Here is a 24,386-nt window from a genome sequence, read left to right as displayed (position 1 = left end):
GGCCATAGTTCCTTAATTAGATTACAGGTCAAAGAATTTCTAGGCCATCAATATATTCTTGAATAATCTACTCTCATCTTTACACGATCAAATTACATACACTATATAAAATATTTATCAGAGATCACCAGATTTCTTAGTCTGTAACACTTAAAGGTGAAATAAGATGGGCATGCTGATTCATTCAATCATTTCAGATTTAGCCAAAAGTCACTACAAGAAGGTTAATAGATACTGCAATCCATCAGTAGCAATGATGCTCAACATTGTTGTTATACGATCCCATTTCTCCAAATACTGTAATAAATCACAAGCTTGCTGCCTAGGTTTAATGACTATGGATGACACAGTAGTTGTCTGTCAACCCATCACTTCAATACTGCACCTGTACAACAAGACATTCTTTTAAATACAAAGTCCCACACAGCAGCCTGGTCTCTAAATTGAAAGGTTATGGATTCGATGGATGGATCACTTGGTGGATAAGGAATTGGCTGGATGGTCACACTCAAAGAACTGTGGTCAACAGCTCGAGGTCCAAATAAAGACTAGTGGTGAGTGGTGCTCCTCAAGGGCTGGTACTGGGACCAGCACTATTTAACATCATTGTGACCAACATGGATTGTGGAATTGAGTGCACTCTCAGCAAGACTGCTGATGACAACAAGCTATGTGGTGGGGTCTACACACTGGAGGGAAGGGATGCCATCCAGAGGGACCTTGACAGGTTTGAGAGGTGGGCGCATGGGAACCACATACAGTTCAATAAGGCCAAGTGCAAGGTCCTGCACATGGGTTGGGCCAATCCCAGGCACAAGTACAGGCTGGTTGGAGAACACATTGAAAGCAGGTCTGAGGAGAAGGGTTTGGGGGTGTTGGTTAATAAGAAACTCAACATGAGCTGGCAATGTGCTCTTGCAGCCCAGGAAGCCAACCGTATCCTGGGCTGCATCTCAAGAACCATGCCCAGCAGGCCAAGGGAAGTGATTCTTCTCCTCTACTCAGCACTCCTGAGACCCCAGCTAGAGTACTGTGTCCAGTTCTGGATCCCCCAACACAGGAAGGACATGGAGGTCCTAGAGAAAGTCCAGAGGAGGGCCATGAAAATCATTCAAGGGCTGGAGCACCCTACCTACAAAGACAGGCTGAGAGAGTTGGGACTGTTCAGTCTGGAGAAGAGAAGGCTGCGTGGAGACCTCATAGCAGCCTTCCAGTATCTGAAGGGGGCCTACAGGAAAGCTGGGGAGGGACTTTTTACAAGGGCTTGTAGTGACAGGACAAGGTGAATGGCTTTAAACTGAAAGTGGGTAGATTTGGGTTAGACATTAGGAAGAAATTATTTAGTGTGAGGGTGGTGAGACACTGGAACAGGTTATTCAAGAAAGTTGTGGATACTCCATCCCTGGAAGTGCTCAAGGTCAAGTTGGATGGGGCTTTGAGCAACCTGGTCTAGTGGGAGGTGTCCTTGCCCATGGCAGGGGGTTGGATCTCAATGATCTTCATGTGCCTTCCAACCCAAACCATTCTATGATTCTATGATTCTACGATACAGCTGATGTTTCTATTATTTTAGATGATCCAGACTTCAGTTAAATAAAAGGTTAAAACTGTTGGTCTAATTAATTAAGAGTTGTAACTTCTAATGTAATTATCTACAAAAGCTCAAGGCAAGGCTTAGGTGAGTAGTTGTAAACTTTTGCACTTGGCCAGACAAATGTACTACTGAAACACTTTTAAATTTTACAGCACATGCATTTCTTCAATAATCCATTTTCAGACTACTCAGAATGAACCACAACATTAATCACCGGTATGACTATGGTGTAACAAACCATTCTGGATTGTCTCTCTACTGTGGATCATCACTATGGAAACCAATATTCCAACCTATGAAGCGGAATTTGGTTGTAATGGAGACCAATTATGTGGATGTTCAAGAGAAGAAGGAAAAACTCATTTCACTGAAAGGAGGTGCAAAATTGAGATGGATCATATGCATGTTCTTGGATGGAAAATGGTCACGATCCAAGTTTGTAGATCTGAATCGCTAGGAAAAAAAATCCTTCCTGAGATGAATTGTAACTTTCCTTTGTCACACAATCGTCAGAAGGATTGCTGCTTGTTCCTTTCAGTATCATTGTCTCCTTGAAAATTAGCCAACCAAATATAAGCCAGAGTTAGTCCTTCTTACTTTGTGAAATCCGGTTCAGCTGCTGGTTCAGTGAGCTGCTCTGCCAATCAGTTCACTTTTGGAGTCACTGAAATTCCAGTTCTCCATTCTATCATGTGTAATATATTCGTATAAATACTAGTTATCTCTCTGCCAGTACTTCTATGAGCCTTAAGTAATTTTTGTAAGGGTACCTTAGAGTTATCAAGAAAAGATACCATATAAAGGTAGGGTTTTTTATGTCAAAGGTGGCTATCTCACTGAAAATACCCTCAGATTGTTCTTTTCTTGAATGTTAATAGAGGGGGCATATGCTTCATTGCTTGAACGTTCAATGGCTAAAGTGTCTTGTATTACCAAATGCATCATTAATCCATTTCACCTGAGCTGAAAGATAGAAGGGAAGGAAAGGTGTTCTGCCCGCATCTTAACAGCTTGACTTAAATCCCCACTCTAACCACCACCCAATACAAACCACTGTCATCAGTTCTGTCATACAGATATTTAGTACATGTGATGGCATCTCCCACAAATGATTTGCCTTAGCAGAGAGAGAGAACAAAGTGCTCTCCTGATGCAATGGCACTTAAATCAGGAGGTAGCCGTCGGTGGATTTGGAGATGAGTATCCAGCATTCAGTCACTTCTCCATTTCCATTTGCCAAAATACATTTGTTTGCAGTAGTTTATATGCAGATTTGAACCCCTCTCAGGGCTAGCAACTAATTTTTGTATATTTTTGTATATTCAAGGTGTTCTTAACTAAACAAATACTCAAAAAAAATGACAATTACATATAGCTAAATTATTCCCAGATTTGGAAAGATATAGAAAGGGGCTGCATTTTATGAACCTGTGAGGAGAACATGTTGCCTAATTATCAGTTGCATTCATGGCTGGTTTGTAAGTTAGCACAAGGAATAGTTAAATAACTCTGATTTTCTTATTAAAAGCAACAGTGGGCCTAAGGCAACCCCATCTCCAGCACCTACACTGCTACTATTCTGAAGCAACATGCACCTGATGCAGACAGGCATAGTGCAATTTCTCTTTATGCTTTTTTATACAAATATAAACTACTTCATCTTTCTCTTCTGCTGACAGCAGAGCCCATATCCTTGTGGCCAGTTCTGTGGTAAGTGGGGGATCACAGACGTTTTGTACATTTTCTGTCCCTGCATGTTGTCTCTGTCTCAGTGCTAAAAAAATTTCCTTTTTAACTGTGACCTGCAGAGCACCAAGGGTGAGAGGCTCCTTTACCCTTCTTGGCTCTAGAGGAGAGAGAGGATAAGGGCAGAGATCAGATGTTTCCAGGATCCCTGCTCCATCTGTGTATTTGTCACTTGTCTTACACTTATATTTTAAGTTCTTTTGGGCAGGCCATCGGGGTTTTTTTCTACGTTAGAACCAGGCCTTAGCACAATATTCCAGTCATGATTATGGTGATGCTGTAGATAATAAATAGCAACAATCTTATTTATTGTAATATTCTTATATTTTCTCTTAGTTAAGGTAACTAATGGCTGTGATACACTCTATACATATTCGCAAGTGAGATAGTACTGCTGCACTTTCTGGCAAAATTTACTGGAATTACAGGTTTCTGAGGGAAGAATTAAAGGGGTGCTACTTTGCCTTCATCAGCACTGACATACTCAAAATAAAAAAGGAAGACACATTAGTTATTCTTACACACTGTGTAGAATGTTTAAGAACACAGCTACATGCTGGGGAAAAAAAAAAAATAAATAATGAAGCTAGAAGAGACCCTAATGCTTACAGTTTACTTTAAATATCTCCCTAGAGCTATTATTTTGCACAACTTACTCTTCAGCTGTGACAGCTGGGGTGTCAGTGGCCCTCAAAAAATTACACTGAATAAACAGTTCCTTCCCAAGTTCAGAGGACATCATCCACAGTTGCAGCTACAGCCTTTCTCTTCTCACCCCAGATACTTCCTCACCTGCAGGGACTGGGGTAAACACTTCCACAGCTCATCTTTACCAGTCCACACTTAGAATCATACAATAATTTAGACTAGAAAATATCATGGAGTCCAACTGCAAAGTTTACCCTTCCAAGTCCACCAGATTCAGCCTGTCTCTCCTGGTATGTAATGCCTTGAAGTGCAAATGATCCAAATGAAGCAAGAATACTCCTTATGATATACTATCCTGACTGCCCAAAAGAACCAGAAAACCTACCATAGGTATCTTTAGTATAGGAAAATGCAGAAGTATTAGTATGGACAGTCAGATGTTAATTCCTTCATTCAGGCTTAGCCTTACTTTGAATAAACTACCCCTGATACCCATCTGTAGAGTAAGAGATTAGTTACTAAGACTAAAAATGGTGGAATCTTCTATAAGGAAAATAAAACTGATATGAAAGGGGGAAACAGCAACTGCAAAATGAAATATAATTTTAAGTAATGTCAAAATGTATATTGTACTTTGAAATGTCCTTGTAATACATTTTATATTTTTTTTAAAGCAACAAAGTCTCAATAACATGAACTCTCTGTAAAGCAGTACTTATTAAATCTTGGAGCTATAGCAGAGAAGATTCCCAGGTGTACGTGTGTTACAGCAGAAGAGGATGAGTGAAGTGCAAATGCCACAGTATAATTCATATATGGAACATTTTAATTGTGGGAAATGGCAGATTTTCAATTTTATAAGTCAAGGAATTGTGCTCATTTCTGCAACAAAGCTGAATATGTTAACTACCCTTGAACAGTATCAATATTTCTTCCTATGCAGAGCACAGCACAGTAAAATGCTTTAAAAGATGAAAGCTCTTTGATCCTTTTGAATGCCTAAAGATACTGGAACAGTGCCAAAAAGTTTTGAGGAAGAGGCTAGACAGAAAAGAAATATTATTAATTGCCATGATAGCACAATATCCTAAAAGAGTGACACTGAGTGTACAAAGGACTATAAAAACGTTTATTTTTCACAGTTCTACTCCACTGAGTCTCTCAGACCACAATGGGTTCCTTTTTTTCCCCCTCTTCATTCAGGAGAAGTCATTAGTATGCAAACATATTTGATCTTGACATACACAATGGCTCTATCTTTTTGTCCCACAATACTAGGGAAAGAAAACAGTCTGGGATTATATCACAGTGTAGATCTTATAAGCCAGGAGCAGACGGAGTAACTGGAATCCCAGAAGTCATTTCCAAGAGCCATTGAGCTTCACTCAATGGTCTGCTGGTTCTGCTGCACTCACTGGTCTGTCATGGTTCTGCTGCCAATTGCCAGGTAATATTTTCTAGGAAGATTTCATCTCCTGGCTTCTCATTCATTGATAATAATGTCAATTATCTCTTGACTCCATTTCAGTCTGGAGCCACGCTTGCATAACATTACCAGGCTTCTCTCTGACTTGACTTCTACTAACAAAAATTAGAAGCAAATCTACTGACCTGAACGCAATCGCCCCTGGGACTTGAACACAGCACAGGCTGATGTTTGGGTCTAGCTGCAGCCCGTGGTCCTTTTTAAATTATGAATGGCTAATGTGTACCCTGCACAGCATAAGTCTGGTTTTGAATAGTTATCTCAGGCTTTGGTTTCAGCTGAAGCTAGAAAAACTTAGGGATTCTCTCTCTTTTTTCCTGTTCATATAGCACCCATTCTGCCCAACGGAGCAGACCCATGCAAACAAAGTGCATGACTCATGAGTAGTTATGGAAATAAAGTGGGGAATTATACTATTTAATTTTTGTTTTCACTTCAAAATGGAACTTAAACTAAACTTGAAATTAAATAAAAAAAACTGGAAAAAAATGTCCAGGGTAGATTGAGCCATTCTGATCAAAACTCAAGTATTTCATATTCCTTTTAACTTTTCTGAGCTTGGGAAGAAACCACTAAATTTTCAAACAGAACTTGTAAAAATGAGACACTTGAATCTTATCGAGACACTGTATTTTACATTTTTACTGAACAGAATTTGTCAAAATGACACATTTTATATTTAGATTATATTCCTTTTTTCCATCAGAAACCAGGAATGAAAAAAGTACCATTGAGTTCTACTCACAATGCTGCAAGAATTTATACTAAAATATTAATAAATGAGGTAGTAAAATGTAATTATACCTCACTGTTTAATACAGGTTCAAATGTAACAGTAGAATACTGAGGGATACTTCTGGATACAGAATAGATTTCCTTCTCTAGAGCCCATTGCATTCACTGCTCATAAGGTCTTCAAGAACACTTGCACTAGGGCAGGCTCCAAGAGCAGCCTGATGTGCTGGGTACTGGAGAAAGAAAGGGTTGAGGTAGTCCCTATTTTGAAAAGGGGGAGGAAGCCCTAATGCTGAAAGGGTGGGTAGCACTCTGGCATGCTCAAATGGCACAGAATAAAGTCCTTCTGTCTTCCCAGTGGATCTGTGCCTGAAAAATGCAAAAGAAGAGGATACTCCTATCTTTACCCCATTTCCTTAAAGCTATATGCATTTGTTGAAAACCTAAAACTTTCATTTACTCTGTAGCTTTTAACAGGGAATCTTTATTTAACCTCCTGGGACATGGACAACCTGGCCTCTAGTTTGAGAGCTGCTGCACCATGGGAGAATATGTAGAAGAGTGCTCTGTCTACTGTGACTCCTCCTCCAGCCCCGGCTCAGAAAATGCCTGCATGCTTTTCTCATCCATCACTCTATCCTGAATGCTGCTCACAAAACTCAGTGATGTCAAACATGATCATTAAGAGAGCCTGTGCATCTACCAGTCTCTCCTTCCTTCCCTCTCCTTTTCCCCCTGCAACTGCCTCCCCAAAAAGAAAAGGAACCCATTTCTTAAAAAGAAAGTTCATCCAGGCTCAATGTGCACAAAATTTGTCTCCCAGGCTGCTTCACTCAGAAATAAAAATGTGAAGATGCATAAACAGCAAATAAGCTCAAAAAAAAAAAGCACATCTCAGAAAAAAAAAAAAAGTTATCAAATATGCATTTGTTTATCACACTCAAGTTTTATGATTCAAACCTGATTCATATATATTTTATGAAGAGAATATCCATTGTGGTGGCAAAATTAAATGTATTTTGAAACTTGTATGTAACATTTATCTATCTGCTCTATCACAAAAAAGTTGTCATATTCATTCAGACATATATTACTTTTTCAATTTCCTGTCAGTAATGTTTTTTTAATGTTCTTTAGGGTGAGACCACAGGATTTCTCATTTCTCACAACAAAGACCATCACTCATTACAATTATGCTGATGAGTTTACGCCTACAAAAGTTGCATCACTTTTGTTGCTAGAGATTAAAAGTTTTACTCTTATCCATGACAAATTTTTTTTTTCTTTGTGTTTTGGTGGGTTTTTTTAATTTTTTTTTCTTTAAATACACAGAGTCAGGTAAAGAATTGTTGGCTCTTTTTTTTCCCTCATTTTACAGATCTTCATCATATAAACCACAAAGTTATGGTGCAATTTTATGATGATTCAGGTTCTATTATGAGACAAAAGAGATAACCAAGATAGCACAAGTATTGAAACTCTTTATCACTTATCTTCTCTTCCCTTCCAAAGGGATGATTTTGATATAAGGTTTCTATACAGTCAGTGCTTAAGAAGAAACAGGGCTGTGCAGCAGGCAAGGCCAAAGGGTCGTAGTTAGAGAAGAAACAGAAACCAATTAAAGTGAGTTAATTGACAAGAAGCTCCAGCTCCCATGTAGAAGACTGGCTGGAGAGGTGCAAAGTAGAGATGGCAACTTCTCTCTTTGAGTTGCTGTTAAAGCAACATTATAGAAAAACTTTCTCTCGTGTCCTATAGGCTCAGTGCAAGTCCTGCAATGGATGCAAGTCCTGCAGTGGATGCAGTAGAGCAGTTGGTCAGGCCATCAGCTGAAAGACAATTTTGATTCTTATGGGGGTTTTTTGATAGGCTGGTAGTGACATCATACACATTACAGATTAAAGTAACCTATTGCTAGTAAAAAATGAAGAGAATTCAGTGAGCAACATTAAACATTAGAGTTCCATTTCTGAACAAAAGCAGAATATTTGGAATCAAATTAGAGGATGTGCGTCCCCTTCTAAGCATACATAATATTTGGGAACAAATATAAATTGAAACAATATGTGGTAAAGCTGGCAATAATAATGGTGGCTCAGCTTCAAAAGGCTGTTGGTCACTTTGGCTTAGATACATATCTAAAATCATTTGAACACTGGCAACTCGAGGCTATTATTTGGGTACAGAAATTCTTCTGTGATAACACTCTCCCGTGACATTTGTGGCATCTGCTAGTCAGAGTTGTGCTGAAAATATTTTCAAACAGGCCTGTGGTCTGAGGATTTAGTGCATGCCTTTTCTGTCTTAACCAAAACAGTGGAGTAAATGCCTAGAGAAATTTTAAAAGTAATCTGTCAAAGGGAGAGATTTCTTCCTCACTACTACAGGCTCCAAGTTTGTTTGCTGGGTTTTTTTTTATACCAGAAGAACCTCAGAGACACATCATTTATGCACAACTGATTTTTAAATAACAACATGCTATGGATGGAATACTTAATCTTACTTGAAAGAAAAGATACTCAATAGAAACACCCTCCCTTCACATTGCTATCCATCACTGAGTTAAAGTATGAGTAAAGTTAAGTACATTTTAAATAATTCAAACAGATACCATTACCTTGGTCTCTGGGATGCTACTTTTCTATTTATTTGGGAAACACAAAGAAGCAGGCAAGCAAAACAGGAGCCTGATTTTCAGAAAAATTGAAGAGCGTCTCTATACCCATCCCAAAATATAAGGCAGTTCCATCAGTGCTGAGTTCTGTGTGGTCATCAGCAGCTGCTGCCAGGGTCTGAGTTAAAACTCCAGTGACTGCCATGGGGAGCTTAAGGATAAAAAATTAACTGGTGTGCGATATTCTATGGATGGAACTTACATAATTTAATGATGTAATGTCAGCCAGCTAACATTAGAAGTCTAGATTGAGATTGCCATTCAAGCTCTCTCTAGTCAGAGAGTAAGAAATCTCTTAATCTCAGCCTAAAATGCATGTCTGAGATCAGTGCAATGTTTAATTCTTCGAGTGCCTGTTTCTTTCAGTGATGACAGAGAAGACTAAGGAACTGTCTTAAATTTGCTGCAGCCTAAGCTAACTTTAATGTGGCTAAAATTAGGGAAATCAAAGTCAAAGTCACTTTAGAGAGGAATCTCCTGAGTACCAAAGTAACTTTTAATACTGACCTACAGCCTCTAAGTCATTTGGAAAAGCTGTCTTTTTATTGACCATCTGAATATCTCAGCATTACAAAAAAGGAGGATAAAATGGTAATTAAAAAATATATTCAGAGTGGCTTTTTAAAGGGAAGAGGCTCAAACTTTTCCTTTTCTTTTTTTCCTTTCTTCTGTTTCCTTTGGTGAGTTACTATTAAAATAAAACAAAGCTTTGAGAAGACCTCACTGGTTAAGAAGTTGTTCAACACATGCACAAAATGAAACCTGTTTGACCACCCCTGTCTGCCACAAACATAAACAAGTAGAGAGAGATGATTCACTTACATTGCTTAAACCTGACTCGTAATATCTTGACACATTTCACTGGGGAGGGTATAACTTACACATCTCTTAAAAAGTAAGTTTAAAAAAAGGACATAGCAATGACTGTGGACTGAAGATTTATTAGGAAGATTCCATAACCATCTCTTGGAAGTCAAATTTCCATGTTCTGTGCAAACTCAGTGAGAAATTGCCTTCTTGACATGATGCTCATTAATCTCCCCCCACTCTGCTCTTTGAGGGCTCCTTTTGCATCATTTGTTGGGTAGTATGAGGCCGATTCAAATATTTCTATATTTCTGATCTTGTCAGAGACTATAGTGATTTAGTGAATCAGGCATGCATCATTCATGTTTGTTCCCTCTTTTTACTGCATATGATTTTAAGGAGAAATAAAAGGCAAGAGGGAGCCAAGGGTACAACTTGCCTCAGTAAATGCTTTTTAGGAAGGGCCCTTTCCACTGATAGATTGGGTTATGAGAATTTGAGCTCGACTCGGTAATATTTAACATATATATTTTTATCTGTATTCAGGAAAAGGCTTTTGTTGTAGCATACTTACTTATGACATTTTATTCTCAAAATACAGGATGTACTACATTGCTGGTTAAGCACTTCCATGTAAGCAAAGCTCTAACTATTCATCATTGCATATAACACAAGTATGACGGCATTTGGGCAGGGAAATGCTTCCACATATTACTAACAGGATGCCTAGGTCAGTAGTCTAACTTTCAGATTTTAAATAATTACCCTAACTGAGAAGCTTCTTTTGCCTTTCTGTATCTGACCAAACGAGCATCAGCTAATTTTGTTCTCTTTGGACCTTCGTGAGGAAAACGTACAAATCAAAATCTTCACTTTGCTATGCAGTCATTAAATATTTAATGACAGTCTTCAGGCAGGGTTGTGTGTTGGTTGTTGAGGCAAAAATTCTCTGACGTGGTAGAGAAGGTGACGTATTTTGCTAATGCGTTACATGCTGTTCGCACCATAAGGTGAGAGCCTTAATATTTATCTAGCCTGTGTGTCCACAGATTCTTTAACTTTCTGCTTTAGCTAAAGGAGTAACTTTCAACAATTCCCATAAACAACTTCTGTTTCCAAAATCATAAATATACCTGAGATGATATATGCGTGAGTGTCTCATACACGTGTCTCTAGCGGAACAGTAGGTGTGATGGCTGGGACATTTCTTTGTATCAGAGTCATGAAAGATACACTCCTGGGTGTAAATATAGACTACCCAGAAGAATAACACATAGATTTAAACATATAGAGTGATACTAATGATAAAAGTGAGAGACTTCACACACAAAACCCATACGTCAATATCTGTACAATTAAAATTAACAGATCTATAGTGCAGATCGGCGAAGATGTGATTAAACTCCTAAAAACGGAAATCACTTCTCAACACTTTGGAGGAGGCTGTGGAAGAGATGGTCATCAACATGAGAGACTGGTCAAGAAACAGGCAGCCTGTGTCATCCTGTGAGCAGTGGTTGGGAAATCTTTCCCACGCAGTTCTCCTAACAAACCTCAAGTATCTTGACTTTTTAAATACTTCACCCTTGCCTCTTCTGCAGAAATGTAAATAATACATGGTACCCCCTAGTAGTGAAAGGACAGAGTGTTATCACACAGCATCTTTTAACTCACATTTTGCAGTCATTCACTAATATATCTTGGTAAGAAATCGAACCCTAAGAAAAATACAGGCCTGGTTTTCTACTCCAGTTAATCACTTGCAGACAATTATGACCTGTCATACAGTCATGATTACACACTTCCAACATCACATGAGAGACAGACTTGAGGCAAAAGAGAACACCAGGGCACTTCCTATACCAAAATGAGAAGGTTTGGGTTTTTTTCATTTGTCATCAGAATAAAGGTTTAACAGATTCCAAAAACATAAGTGTAACTCAAGAAGGCAATTAGAAGTTTTGCAATTTGAGGTCCCTGTAGGTACTTGTATCTTTCCTGAGGAGTCGCCTCTTTTTGAGCACCAAGATCCAGGTAAGAACATGTTCAGCTGTGTTTGTGCACGTGTACACAGATGCATGTGTTCACATCAGTGGGGAGTAATTAAATTGAAACAAATGTGGACATCTACTCTATTTGAAATGTTTGAGGATTTTGTCAGGACATGGCAATAAGACTTACGAGGATGAGCAGTTTTCTGGATTGGTCACAGGGGCCCTAATGGAGTACTACATGATACCTAAAACGGTATTAAAGACCTATGCTTAACTAACTGAATCCCAGCGTGTGGCAAAGAACTGTTGTCAGGAAATTAAATTGGTAGAGATAGGGGAAGCAGAACAGGAATCAGGGAAACAGATACCTTGGGATGTCTGGGGATTTGACACTGACATAGGCACCAGGTATCTGTTCATCAATGCTCTTGTTTCCACATGGTTTTATGCTTCCACTTACAGAAGGACCAAAAAGAGCAAAACCAGGGCAGGTGAGAACAAGCTAAGGCAAATAATAAAACTTTGGAAGGAAAAAGAAGGAAAGTTTAGCATGGTAAATGGTGCCGATTCCCCCTCAAAGCCTGAGCCTGATCTTTGCATTTTGAGGCTGTCTATCTGTACTACTAAATAAGACACATCTCAGCTTAATGTATAGCCTGCAATGAAGGGAGTGGACTAGGCCTCTCAAGATGATGACTAACAAGTTAAAATTAAACTTTTTTTTTTTTTTTTTTTTTTTCCAGTTGGGCTGCAATGACCTATTTATACAATTTCTTTCTTGCTAGCTAGCTGTTTTTAATGTTACAAGATGTACCTGGCCTCTCTCATCTCTCTCAAACTGTCTCCCTGATGTCCTGATCACTCTCTGATCTATTTCTCTATCTGCTGGGTGGATGCTAATATGACATATCCAACCTCTAAAACAAACCATTTATTTTGAAACTTTGCTATGTCAGAGTATTTGATGCGTCGAACATTAAAATGAATGTATATTTGGATATTGGGTACATCATGTCTTGATATTAAATTATCACCTGAAAGGTGGATTGATTTTTCAACTGGCAGGATATATCTATGGCTTCTTGAATATCTAGCATGAAGCTAGACATGAGAGGAGGCTAGGAAAGGCTCTCTATGAAGCAGACACAGAATTGCTCAAGGGCTATGAGTGTTTTCTTTATATTAATAAATTCTTTTTTGTGCTTAAGGAAAGAGATTCTGTCATTCTCTTCCATTATTATGTGACAATAATACATTAATCTTCTATGAGAGATACTTATCCTAGAGATAATATTTAATTAATGTGCAAAGAGGGAAGTTTAAGTGAAAAAGGTACTTTAAAAATCATATATATTTAATAACATTGGCAGAGATATTTCAAAGTCCTTTTTTCCTTTCTGATACCTGGGCCATTTGCATACATACACACTGAAGCCTAACACTGCCAATATCTGAAGAAAAATGACAAACTGAGATATAATTTTAGAAAGGTAGATTGAGTGTCCATTCATGGTGAGGACTGTTCTTTTTCTGCTTGAACATTCCCTGCCTCTGTTCACAGATGCAACACAAAGGAAATGACATTGCACAATTCTTCACAATACTCAGAATTCAAACCAGAAGACAGAGAATCCTTTCTCTTACAGGACAACTCCTGTTCAGTGTGTTACTTGGAAGCTTGTGGGTCTGCATCTGGCTGGTTATCACTAGGAAAGCTGCATAAAGAGAACTCGGCTCTGGGCTTAATATGAAATCAAGTATTTCTGCAATTTTCTCCTCTTCATGTGTCGACTTCTTGGGTAAGACACATCTTTTAATTTTCAAAATCTTCACAACATATTGCTAAAATATCTGGACTTCTCATCCTTTCAGATTTCAAAAAAATACTGACTGCACTGCAAAAGTGGGAGCCCAAAATGTCCTCTCCTCACCTGTATCTTGATGATATTTGCACACAGATGCCAAGACTGTAGCCCAACAAGAAAGCCAGTGGCCTTAATTGATGCATGAAAAATTAGGAATTCTAAGAAATTCCGAAACTTCCCAAAACAGCAGCAGTGCTCTACAAGTGAGCCAAGGACCTTAAGTGTTTAGCATTTTACATTAACTTCCACTTTTCTACAGAGCTATCTGGGTTTTCCCCCCTTTGCCTAAACAGTCCTTCTTGGTTTTCTTTTTTCTGATACCTGTTGACCAGTAAGTAAAATTCTCACACTGAGGAAAAGCATTTGATATAAACAGGATAAATTAGATAACATCTAAATAAAACTAAGCACCGTGTTACACAAAGAATGATTATCTGTTTTTTTGGTTTGTTTGTGGGTAGTTTTGTTTGGTTGGTTGTTTTGTTTTCTTTTTTGTTTTCCTTTTTTTTTTTTTTTAATGATAAGGCACATCAGAAAGATAACTCAAACTCTCAGATTATGTCCACTGTTTCCTCTGTCTACCTACAGTCTTCCTATTCCAAGGAGCAGAGCATTTCTTCCTAAGAAGCATTGGACTGTATAAAGCAGAAATCCCAAATTAAGACTAGTCTTGGATCCCACTCTAATGTGAATTTCTCATACAGCAGGATTTTCATAATCTCTAGCTGGAAAATGAAGTGGCCTCGAATTGTTCTCAACTTTTTCAACTCCTGAAGGCACACGGTGACACAATGCTCCTGAGCATGACACTGCTTGGAAAACACCAGCAATACACAAAGCACATTTCTTGGTACCATCTACATAACTCAACTCTGTCTACCACTTTGTTTACGTCACCTTGAAGACTTTTCAGTGAGCTTAGAATGACTGCCTTTGCCTTCAAGTTCTTTGGTCTGGTACCCACGAACCTTAATGGCTACCTAATGCTTCTGGATGAAAATTAAACCAGCAAAATTCAGTCTTCCAGGATAATAATAGTCAAACCAGGGGGAAGTTAAGGAATTGGAACAAATTCCAACAGTAGCTGAGGAACATTCCTGGGTTTTTCACCTCTGGCTTCACCACATTCTGCTGTAAAAGCTAAGTACATTTCTGTTATCTGCCCTTCTTTAATGTAAATATAAGCAATATGCATCTTTAAGAAATCCCCTCATAAAGCATAAAGATTTTTAAGTTCAAATGAAAACAAAACCCTAAAAGGAAAGTAAAAAAACCAAAAACATTCCTAACAAAACCAGAACAAAACTAAATGCCCTTATCAAACATGTGACTCTATTCTACAAGCTTCTCCTGGGAGGAAGACCAATTTGTGACAGTGACTAGTCATGCTTCTTAATGCGTTACTGGAAGGTGATAAGACACGATGATAAGGAGAGAGTGTAAGAACCTCCATAGAGCAGAAAGATTTCATTGACTGTGATGTGTGTCACTGGTGATAACAATGAAAATTTGCCATGCTTATAACCATCTCATGATGCTAAAATGAACAGATTATAGGCGTGGTAGGTGCTTCTTTTAGTAACTAGTTAGCCTTCTTGAAAATATCAGGTAAGCTGAACTTAGTTTGGTTTTCTCCTCCATGCAAAAGTAATTAAGGTGGCAGTGATAAAAGGACAGGTATGTTGTGCACTTTGGACTTGAAATAATTAATTTATATTAGTGAATAACATTTTCAAAAGTACCTATGTGCTTCAGGCTTTTAAGGCTCTCTTCAAAGTATATTTACTCCACATAATACAGCATGCTACCAACACCCCAGAGCTAGTAACTAATGAGCTAGATTCTAAGTCACCTTGTTGAGACCTAGAATTAATTAGTACAGCCCTAACACCATACTACTGAGGTTTTTGACTTCTGGTATGACAATGTCTGAGACATCTAAATGTAATAATGTCTCTTGGAATTTGCTTGCAATGCTCTATTACGCTGCTAGACATGCCTTCAAGAAGTAAGATTAGTAACACTGACTGAAGGAAACTCAGGCTCTTACAGGTGTATAAGTTGCATTTGGAAGCAAGACTTAGGCACCTACAAAAAATTCAGTACATTGGCAAAGATGCAGGCAAGAGGCTACAAATCTGAGGTGTGAAGCTCAAAGTAAGATTTCTTGTCAGCTAGATGTAATAAATTTCGGAGGCCTTTTTGGATAGCTGCTGATCATTTTCAACTGAACGAGATTTGATTTCACAATTATCCTTTCATTGGTATCTGATTGGAGTCTTCAGTAGTGATCCAGAATGGCTCCACTATGTGTTTTTCATTGAGGTAAAGTTCCACACTTTTATTGAATAACAGTGTTCCCCTTGCAGTTCCTATTTGAAAAAATAAAAATAATAATAAAAAAAATCCAACAACTATTTAGCATATTTACTCTTGACCTGGCAGATTTTTGGTAATATTTGTATGTCCTCTGCTACAGGTTTGACTTCAGCTCATCAGCTAGTCTTGAACTATGCCTTCTGATTATTCATTTTCCTGGAGCTTTGGAGGAAAGTGGTGGTGCTTCAGCTTTAAAGCCAGGCCCTTTGTATAAGCAGGTTGTGAGCTGGTCATGCTGCATTTTTGCAACATTTTTGCAATGTTCGGTTTCTTGTATAATTAATTTTGGAATTGTTTTTAACCTGCCATTTTTTTACCCTGTGAGAAAGTTGGAGTCCCTCTATTAAACATGGTGGCACCACAGTGGTTCTGAACTTGTTATTATGAGGGGCTAATACAATATCACTTTGCCATGTTGCAGTTGGTAACTGTTCTAAATTTCATCACTGTTTTAAAAAGTGTCGATATGGATTTCACAATTGTGGATATCCAAAATTTATCACTAATCACTGCCTCAAATAGACAGAATAGACTGGTCAAGTCTTGTTTTGATAAACTTAGCTTCAATCTCTGCCCCTGTCCATTTCAATGAAACTACCAATTTGCATGACCAGAGAGTTTGGTCCATACATTTTTGCATTTACACTACTATGGCTAACATTGAGGTTAGATAAATAGTACAGTAAAATAAAGTCACAGTCAGCAAAAGTATGTTAAAAGAATTACTTGTCTTTTGATTAAAATTCACATGGGAGGTAATTATACAAATAGCCTCCTTGATGTTTAGCTATGGGGAGAAGAAACCACTGGAAAAAAAACCCTGCACTTATAACTGACCTTTTCTCATAATATATGCCCTTTTTCCCATCAGAAAAATATGTATTCAGCTTAGTGAAAGTATGGAGGGGGAATAGAGAGCCAGATTCCACCCACCAGAAATTCAGTATATTAATATGAAGGTCTGCCAAAATAGATTATCCTAGCAAAGGGTTTTCCAAGAAATGTTCTTAAAAGCTAGCATTATTTGATTGTTATAATCCCTCCCCTCTAGCCTCTACCGCAAAATGTGCCTCTTCTATTATCTCAGGCTTGTAAAGAAATTTCCTTAATATATACCATTCTGATACCACCAAGTCAGAATCCTGTCAACCTTAGCCCTGGTTAGTTGTCACTATTAAAACAATTACTGCTTAGATTTTTGTGAACAATGTTAGATGTTGTGAAGGCTAAAACATTAGTGGTTAGGATGCATTAGAGCTGCATAGCTGAAACAGATGTAGCAATGATTACAATTGCTAAGAGAAAAGGCTAATGGACATCACACACCTGGAGAACAGTAAGAATTGCACATATTCAGATGGACTTTGAGGAGTGTTACATATTACATGGCTTTGGGCCTCCTAGAACTTCTGAAAGAGCGTAAAGTAAAAAAAAACAAAACCCCAACAAATTACCAAGATCCTCCTTTTATGTCCCACGAGGGGGCCCACCTTGAATTCTCATTGATAGCCACCAATTTTATCGTTTCTAAAAAAAAACCAACCTTGGTCACATGCCAATCTCTACATAATTTCTTGGAGATGACTTCTAGTTCAACAGTGCTAACTTTGTAGTTTGACCTGTAGCTGTCGAGAGGTTCTTGTATCCGTGGTTCAAGAGAACCGAAAGTTTTATAATCAACATTGACTATACAGGTTCATTTGCTCATCATAGCATACTCTACCAGAAAAAAAAAAGGAGGAACAATGGTAGAGTTGAACAAATCAGTAAAAAATGAGCAATGTATTTTTCCCTTTAGTTGTAGCTATACACAGAATTATACTCGTCACTGAATATGTACTTCAGTGATTTAACAGAAACAGTGTAAATCCCTGTAAAGTATACATCTCAATATTAGAATATCTTATTTCTAGTTAGCTGAAATATGCTCATAGTCAGCTAAAATGAAATGAATACAAAAAATTAATACATAAATAAAAAATAAGTTTGGGTTCTTCACTCATTATTTTCTCACTTGTTTGACTAAATTGCATTAAAGTCTATCTTGGACTTAAAAAGCCTATTTGCTCTTGGAGGGGAGATTGCCCCAACTGACTGTCATCACTGCAGAAAGAAAATGCTACACTTCTCTTTTCCCACACCATTTTGTACTTAGCTCATTCTCCAAAAGGAGGCAATGGCCTTGTCAATGGGAATGGAGGCACCCTACCACAGTGGCCTATCATATATTTTTCAGATTGTGGCCTTGGCCACTTTAACTAAGACAAAACAGCTATTACACTTAACATATAAACTCAGTTTGCAAGCAGTTCTTACCACACCAGAAAAAAGTAGTTACAGAGAATGGTGAAAATAATATTACCTCCATGCACCTATGTCACAGTTGGGAGGACAGAAATTCCTTTCTGAATGGAAGATACTTCAGTGCTTTTGAAGCCAGGCCACAATGAGGACAATGCTATTTTTTAAAATCCTCTTCCCTGTTTTTATTGCACATGACATATTACATTGTACTGTACAGTGTGTGGTGACGAGAAACTCCCTGCTTATTTAATTGTGATCCTTCAACGAATTTGAAAGGGAGCACTTTATTTCCATTTCTTTAATTTACTAGTTCCTTAGCTGATGATTTTATTAACCCTTGTATTTGAGAACTGATGCTTAACAAAAAAGAAGATGAAAAAAAGGCCTTTGGCAGTATTGTGAAGGCCTGGAACTGAATAATGCACTTTAATAATGAGGGATAGAGCTATGGCTTTTGCTGATGGCTGTGACCGGCTCTGTGACCTGATTATGTCGCAGAGTGTCAGCAGCTGAGACACTACAAAAGAGAGCGCATCCCATCAAATCTATCTCCATTGTAATCACTCGCACTGCTGAGAGGCTTGTTAGGAGCAGGGAATCCATCAGGCCTCATTAGCACCATTTACCATCAAGAAGCTCAAAGAGCAAACGTGTACGCTCTCATCAGAATAATGAGAACCAAAGTACTTCTATTATCTAACCGGATCAACAATGTCCCTCTCTAGTTAGCCTCCTGAGCTACTTGTGGACTACAGCTTGTGAACTACAGCTCTCCAAAATGTTATTTTTTGTTAATTGCCAGGGTGGAGCTGTGCACAATGTTTTTCATATGCAGAAGGTTTTCACATCTAAGGAGCAAGGTATGGGCACAATGAAGCCCGAGTGCCTCCAAGGGCTTTCTTAGATTATATTGATGACATCCCAATTAAATTCACTGTAGGTAATGTATAGTTAAACCACACTTACTTAGATTTTTCTATTAGGAAATAGAACCCAAAAATATAATGTATTGCCCTCCTTAATCACAAGACAGTTCATAATGCCAACTCTTACCATGTAACATTTTTACTCTTCATGGTAAAATGTTATTTTGCAATTGCTAAATCAGGATGTATTTTTCTCCTGTTAGACAACTCCCATCTTTACTCCCGCCTCCACTAAACTTAACTCAGCACCTGTCAATAAAAGGTGTTTGATCCTGTTGAAGTCAAGGGTCTTATATGAATGCAACTGTTGACATTGAAGCACTGTGTTTTAGCCAATGAAGAGGCTGGCTTGCAGGTAGCACTTATGGAAACCAGAAGCATCAACCTTGCTTCCATTTTTCTATGGTTCATCTCATTACAAAGAATAAGAAAACAGGCAAAATACATATTGAATGTACTTAATAGACATAGTAAAACCCACTCAAAACTGCTGATACTTTCTTTCAATTGCCATAATAGAGCAATAAAGTGAAATGTCTGGTTGCTATATCTCTGAAGAATCCAAGTGCAGCAATGGCACTAGGATCCTACTATGAGGATAGGCTGAAGCTGAGCAGGTAGACAGCTTCTCTATGAAATCAGTGTATCTATCTGCTCACAGAGTGGAATCTAACAATTCTGCTACCTTTAAATTTAAGCTATGAAAGCCCAGTCCTGCAAATGCTTCCTGGAAAGTGCTGAGGGCAAACAAAATTTAAGCAGCCTTACATGGGCCCATAGCTCTTCATAATATGCTTCTGAAAATGAAAATTGGACTTAGAGTCCTCTACCTACACTATATCAAATTAATCAGGTGATCTAATAATACTATTCCAATGGATTAGATCTTTTTGCCACAGGGGTCTTGGAGAGCTCCGGTATTATGGTTCATATTGCTATTCAAGGAAAAAACAAAAAGAAGAAAAAATGATCATACCTTAATTATTAATTCGATAATGAAATTAATAAGAAATATGCTACATAAATATTTGTTAATACATATGATTTTGTTACTGGGACTGTAAGAACTCCTTGACCATTGAGAATTAAGGCCACGCCATATGCCACTTAGAAGATCATTTCCCTAAATTTGCCACAGGATCTTGGATTTGACCTATAGCTTAATGTCTCTAGGGATTACTGATCACTGTATATTTAGCTAGACAGATGGACATTTACAAGCCCTGAATTTCTGGAAGAGAAGTAGTGTATAATTACAGAGACTGCACATACAGTCTGGTAAATCATCCAGCCTTATATTTGCAGGACTGAATTTTGGGTATCACACATGCAGTTCTTTGAAAGGGGCAGTTTTCAAAGGGCAGATTCTTACCATATGATGGAAATTTGGCTCCTTAACAAGTCCAGGCAGATCCTTCAGAAACGGATTATCCCAAATTACTATTCACGCACACTCTCAATTTTGAAGAAACATACCTTTCAGTTCTTGTTTACTTGCTATAATTTTATTAATTTGCAGGGCATGTAATTTAATTTGTGGAATGTTGTTAAATTACACTGTGTAGTCCTGTTCTGTGGACAGATAACTTCAGAAGTGTGTGCTATGCAGTATGGGTTTAATGGTGAATATCATAAGAAAGAGTGTTATCTTGCACACTTATTATGAATATTTATCTATACTGTGGTGAGGTCTGCAGTACTGATTATAAGCAAAGGAACTCTCGTAAAATAAAAAGACAGCCCTTGTTTAAAAGGGCTAGGCAAACCAATAGATTCTGTAATTTTGCCCAACAATAGGGAAGATTCTTTGTTTCTCTTCCTTTCTCTTCTCTTTCTCTGCAACCTGTAGAATTATTGGACTTTACATTATGTGTGGAATAAACAAGACTCAGCCTGAGGGAATCTATAGTTGTGGTATAGAATCTATAGAAGTGGTATCTTCCCAGCAGTATTTTTTTTTTTAAGCATACAATGAATGGCCACACTATCCTTATGTTTTGGTGGAGAACATGTGAAGGAAAAACTACTGAAAAACTAGTCTGGGTTTATCTCTTCAGCTCTTACAATGAACATCTTTGGTGCCAAGTGTCTCTTGTCAGTGGTGACTGTGAACCATTTCTGGAGCATAGATAGAAATAAGCAGGTTTCTAGGTTGGAGCTGATCTGACTATGAGTTATAGGTACTATAACCAACTTTTCTTCCAAACCAATACCCCATCCCTCCAGAAATCTTAATTGGCTTTTGAGAGCCTCCATTTAAAGCTGGCTGCATAAAATGATCCTTTGATGAAAAGGGATTGAAACAAGGGTTAAAGTAGACATTGAAAGGTTATTGTAGAGGGCACATTGTTCATACAATCCTCCTTTAATATGTGTGGTGTGCACCTGCGATAAGATGATTCATTAGATAAGGCCTCACTTTGACAAGCTCCATCGTTCAACCCTCGGGGTAGTGATGGAACAATTCTGCACCCACCCAGTAAATATAACAAGGTCAGCATTTTTTTCCCTGGGACTTGGATGGTGATAGTGAAGCTCAGGATGCATCTCTCTTTATGTGTTATGTTAAAAAAAAAAAAAAAAAAAAAAAAAAAAAAGGGGAGGGCTTCTATGAAGTGTTGTCTTTTATTTTTTAGTGGGCCAAAAAAAAATAAAATAATTTCACCCTTGTTCCAATTAAGTAACATGGTGATAGAAAATTACTAGGTGTTTTTTGTCCCCAGTGTAAACAGTAAAAGTAGAAAGTAAACTTTGGATTCACATTTCAGCCAAGCTCCATCATTTCAACAAATGTTTACCAGGGCCTAACATCCACATAAGCACTGTGGATATCACTGTATGCCCAATTTGTAACATTTAGAATAATGACATTCAAATTACTCAGTTACCAGGTCCAGTCATAAGTTATATTGACAGATTTGGTGCAGTGACTTTGCATGAAACAAGTAGCTGTGCTACTTTTAGTCCTAGTAAATGCAATAGAGAATGACAGTGGCCACGATTTGAAAGCTGCTTAAGCATGCTGCATCAATGGAATTATTTATATATATATGGATTCAGATGCACATCTTTCTGCAATCTAAATAGTTTGCAACAAATAAACAGCTCCCAAATGCAGATAACTCACAGCCTCTCTCTTAGACACACTTAGAGTTAATGTTTTTTAAGATTCTGTTCGGAAAATTTTCTTTAAAGCAAAAGCTTCTCCCTGATTTGCATTACAGGCTGATTTGTTGCAACGGATTTGTTGTAAATTGCTTAACTTTAGTTAATCAGCAAATGACTAATCCACCCAGTTAAGTCCATCCCAGATATTTCATTAGAATTTAAGTTGTGTTCCTTTTATTAAAACAGTTAATACCTTTTAAAAATAAAGTAATACGGAAATGCTACAATTTGCAAAAAAAAAAAAAAAAAAAGTAGTCATAATAGCACAGTAGCACTTTAATATAGTGCTCTGTTATTAGGCTTATATAGGTGGAAGAAGATAGCTGGTATATTTTTTAAGAATCTCACAGGATTGCTGGACTTTTAAAATAACATATTATTGTACTATTGTGATCTTTTCAAAAAGTTGAATTAAAATAATACAATCTCTAAGCCTTTTCTGGCTTGAAAATGCTTCTAACAGCTCCTAACTTCCTCCCAGTTCTCAGATTTTCCATTTCTTCGTTGTCTGGCCAATCAATATTTATTTATCTTCAATATGTGCACTTTTAAATTGCTGTCATACAAGCGGAACTCATTTTTGTCCCAAGACCAGCCTGCCATCAGAATTCACTGTTTGTTCCATCTTCTACTCACCTGTCCTTGTGCATTAGTGACGAGTTGACCTGTGACCCCCTGAAGACTGGAGAGGGCATTGCCAAAGGCCTGGGAGCTTGCTATTGAGCCCATGGCTGCTGCTGCTGCAGCCGCTGCTGCTTGACTTGCCAGTGGATTATTAACCAGCTGCAAAAAGAAAGAACAGGTCAGGCTGAAACCCCTGATAAACACAGAAACACTGGGTGCTAACAGGAGGACATAAAAGTGATTGTGCTAAAGTGGGTAAAAAACTGTCTACTCCAAGAGCTTGAATAGTTTTGAGAGGTTCCTGTTTCTAAGGCTTTGCTGTCTTTGACAACAAATGTTTTTATAAAGCCAGAGGACATTCCATGATAATATTGAAGAATAAAACTCTTTTTTTTTACCCTTTATTCTGCGGTTTGTTGTTTGTTTTTTTTTAATTATGCTTGATGTGTTTCTTTAGGTTCAATGCACTAATGCCACATGTGTAGCTGCCTAATCCTACTCTAAACAGCAATTGGTGAAAGATTAGCATTTGATTTGAATGGGAGTGGGATATTTACTTCTGTATATTCAGAACAGAGACTGTTTTACTATTTTAGCCCAGAAACGAGAAAAACCTGCAGATGTATATCATTAAAAAATTGGTCTCAATATTTAGAGAAATCAGAGGACTCAACCTTGTGATTATGTTCAGCAAGAATCATATAAAAAAAATCAAAATTCATTTGCAAAATATTATCCTAAGAAAATTACTGCTTCTCAACAGTGAATTGCTAATTGCCGGACTCATAAATTTCCAGGAATTGAGTTGTACTGCCCACTTCAGCAGATTCTACCTGGTTGCTTCATATAAACATATAGACAGCTCTCAGAGGAAGACTTCTAGCAACACCTGAGTTTATCAAACATACAAAACGTGTTCCTCTGTGGTAATCAAATGTCCTCTGGGAGATGGCTTGTTCATTGGATTATTGTAAAGTTTGTATTTTCTCATCATATTCTGAGAACAGACAAACTTTGAATGCAGGGATGACAGTTAAAAAAAAAAAAAAGGTGCTGGGAACCATTATCACTGGGACAGCTGTCCTGAGAACAATCAAACAGAGTTAAACAGGCTGAAAACATATTTTAGAGTGGGTTTGCCCCCTAAGAATCATTGCATTTTAGCAGAGCTTGCAAAATGCACATTAACATGAGAGGGAAAAATGTCTGGGGAGAGCAAAAACATTTTTTCTGAGGCTGAGGTGAAAATGCTGAAGATAACTCTGAAAAGCTTAACATTTGAGCAGAAATTACAAGTTTTAAGTCCTTAGATTGCAAGTAAAGTATCAATCCTACAGAAATGGAGAATCACAGACAGTAGTAAGGGATGTACTCCACAGACAGGCTCTGCTTCAAAATACGCTATAAAAAATTAATCAGTGATTAGTAGATGTTTT

The 24,386-nt window shown here is 37.8% G+C and overlaps 1 protein-coding gene across 4 annotated transcripts in view; it reads right to left on the bottom strand.

The window, feature by feature from the left end:
* POU6F2 (POU class 6 homeobox 2) overlaps positions 1 to 24,386 on the bottom strand; it is a 313,722-nt gene that overhangs the window by 32,881 nt on the left and 256,455 nt on the right. For all 4 annotated transcript variants that reach the window (XM_051610118.1, XM_051610115.1, XM_051610116.1 and 1 more), the window contains one exon: positions 22,963 to 23,109. In XM_051610118.1, coding sequence (XP_051466078.1) covers positions 22,963 to 23,109 — 147 coding nt within the window. The remainder of the gene's footprint in view (positions 1 to 22,962; positions 23,110 to 24,386) is intronic.

The sequence above is a fragment of the Apus apus genome, chromosome 2 (assembly GCF_020740795.1).
Source record: "Apus apus isolate bApuApu2 chromosome 2, bApuApu2.pri.cur, whole genome shotgun sequence".
Classification (NCBI taxonomy): domain Eukaryota; kingdom Metazoa; phylum Chordata; class Aves; order Apodiformes; family Apodidae; genus Apus; species Apus apus.
Note: the sequence above shows the minus strand (reverse complement) of the source record. Positions and strands in the feature narration are given on the sequence as shown.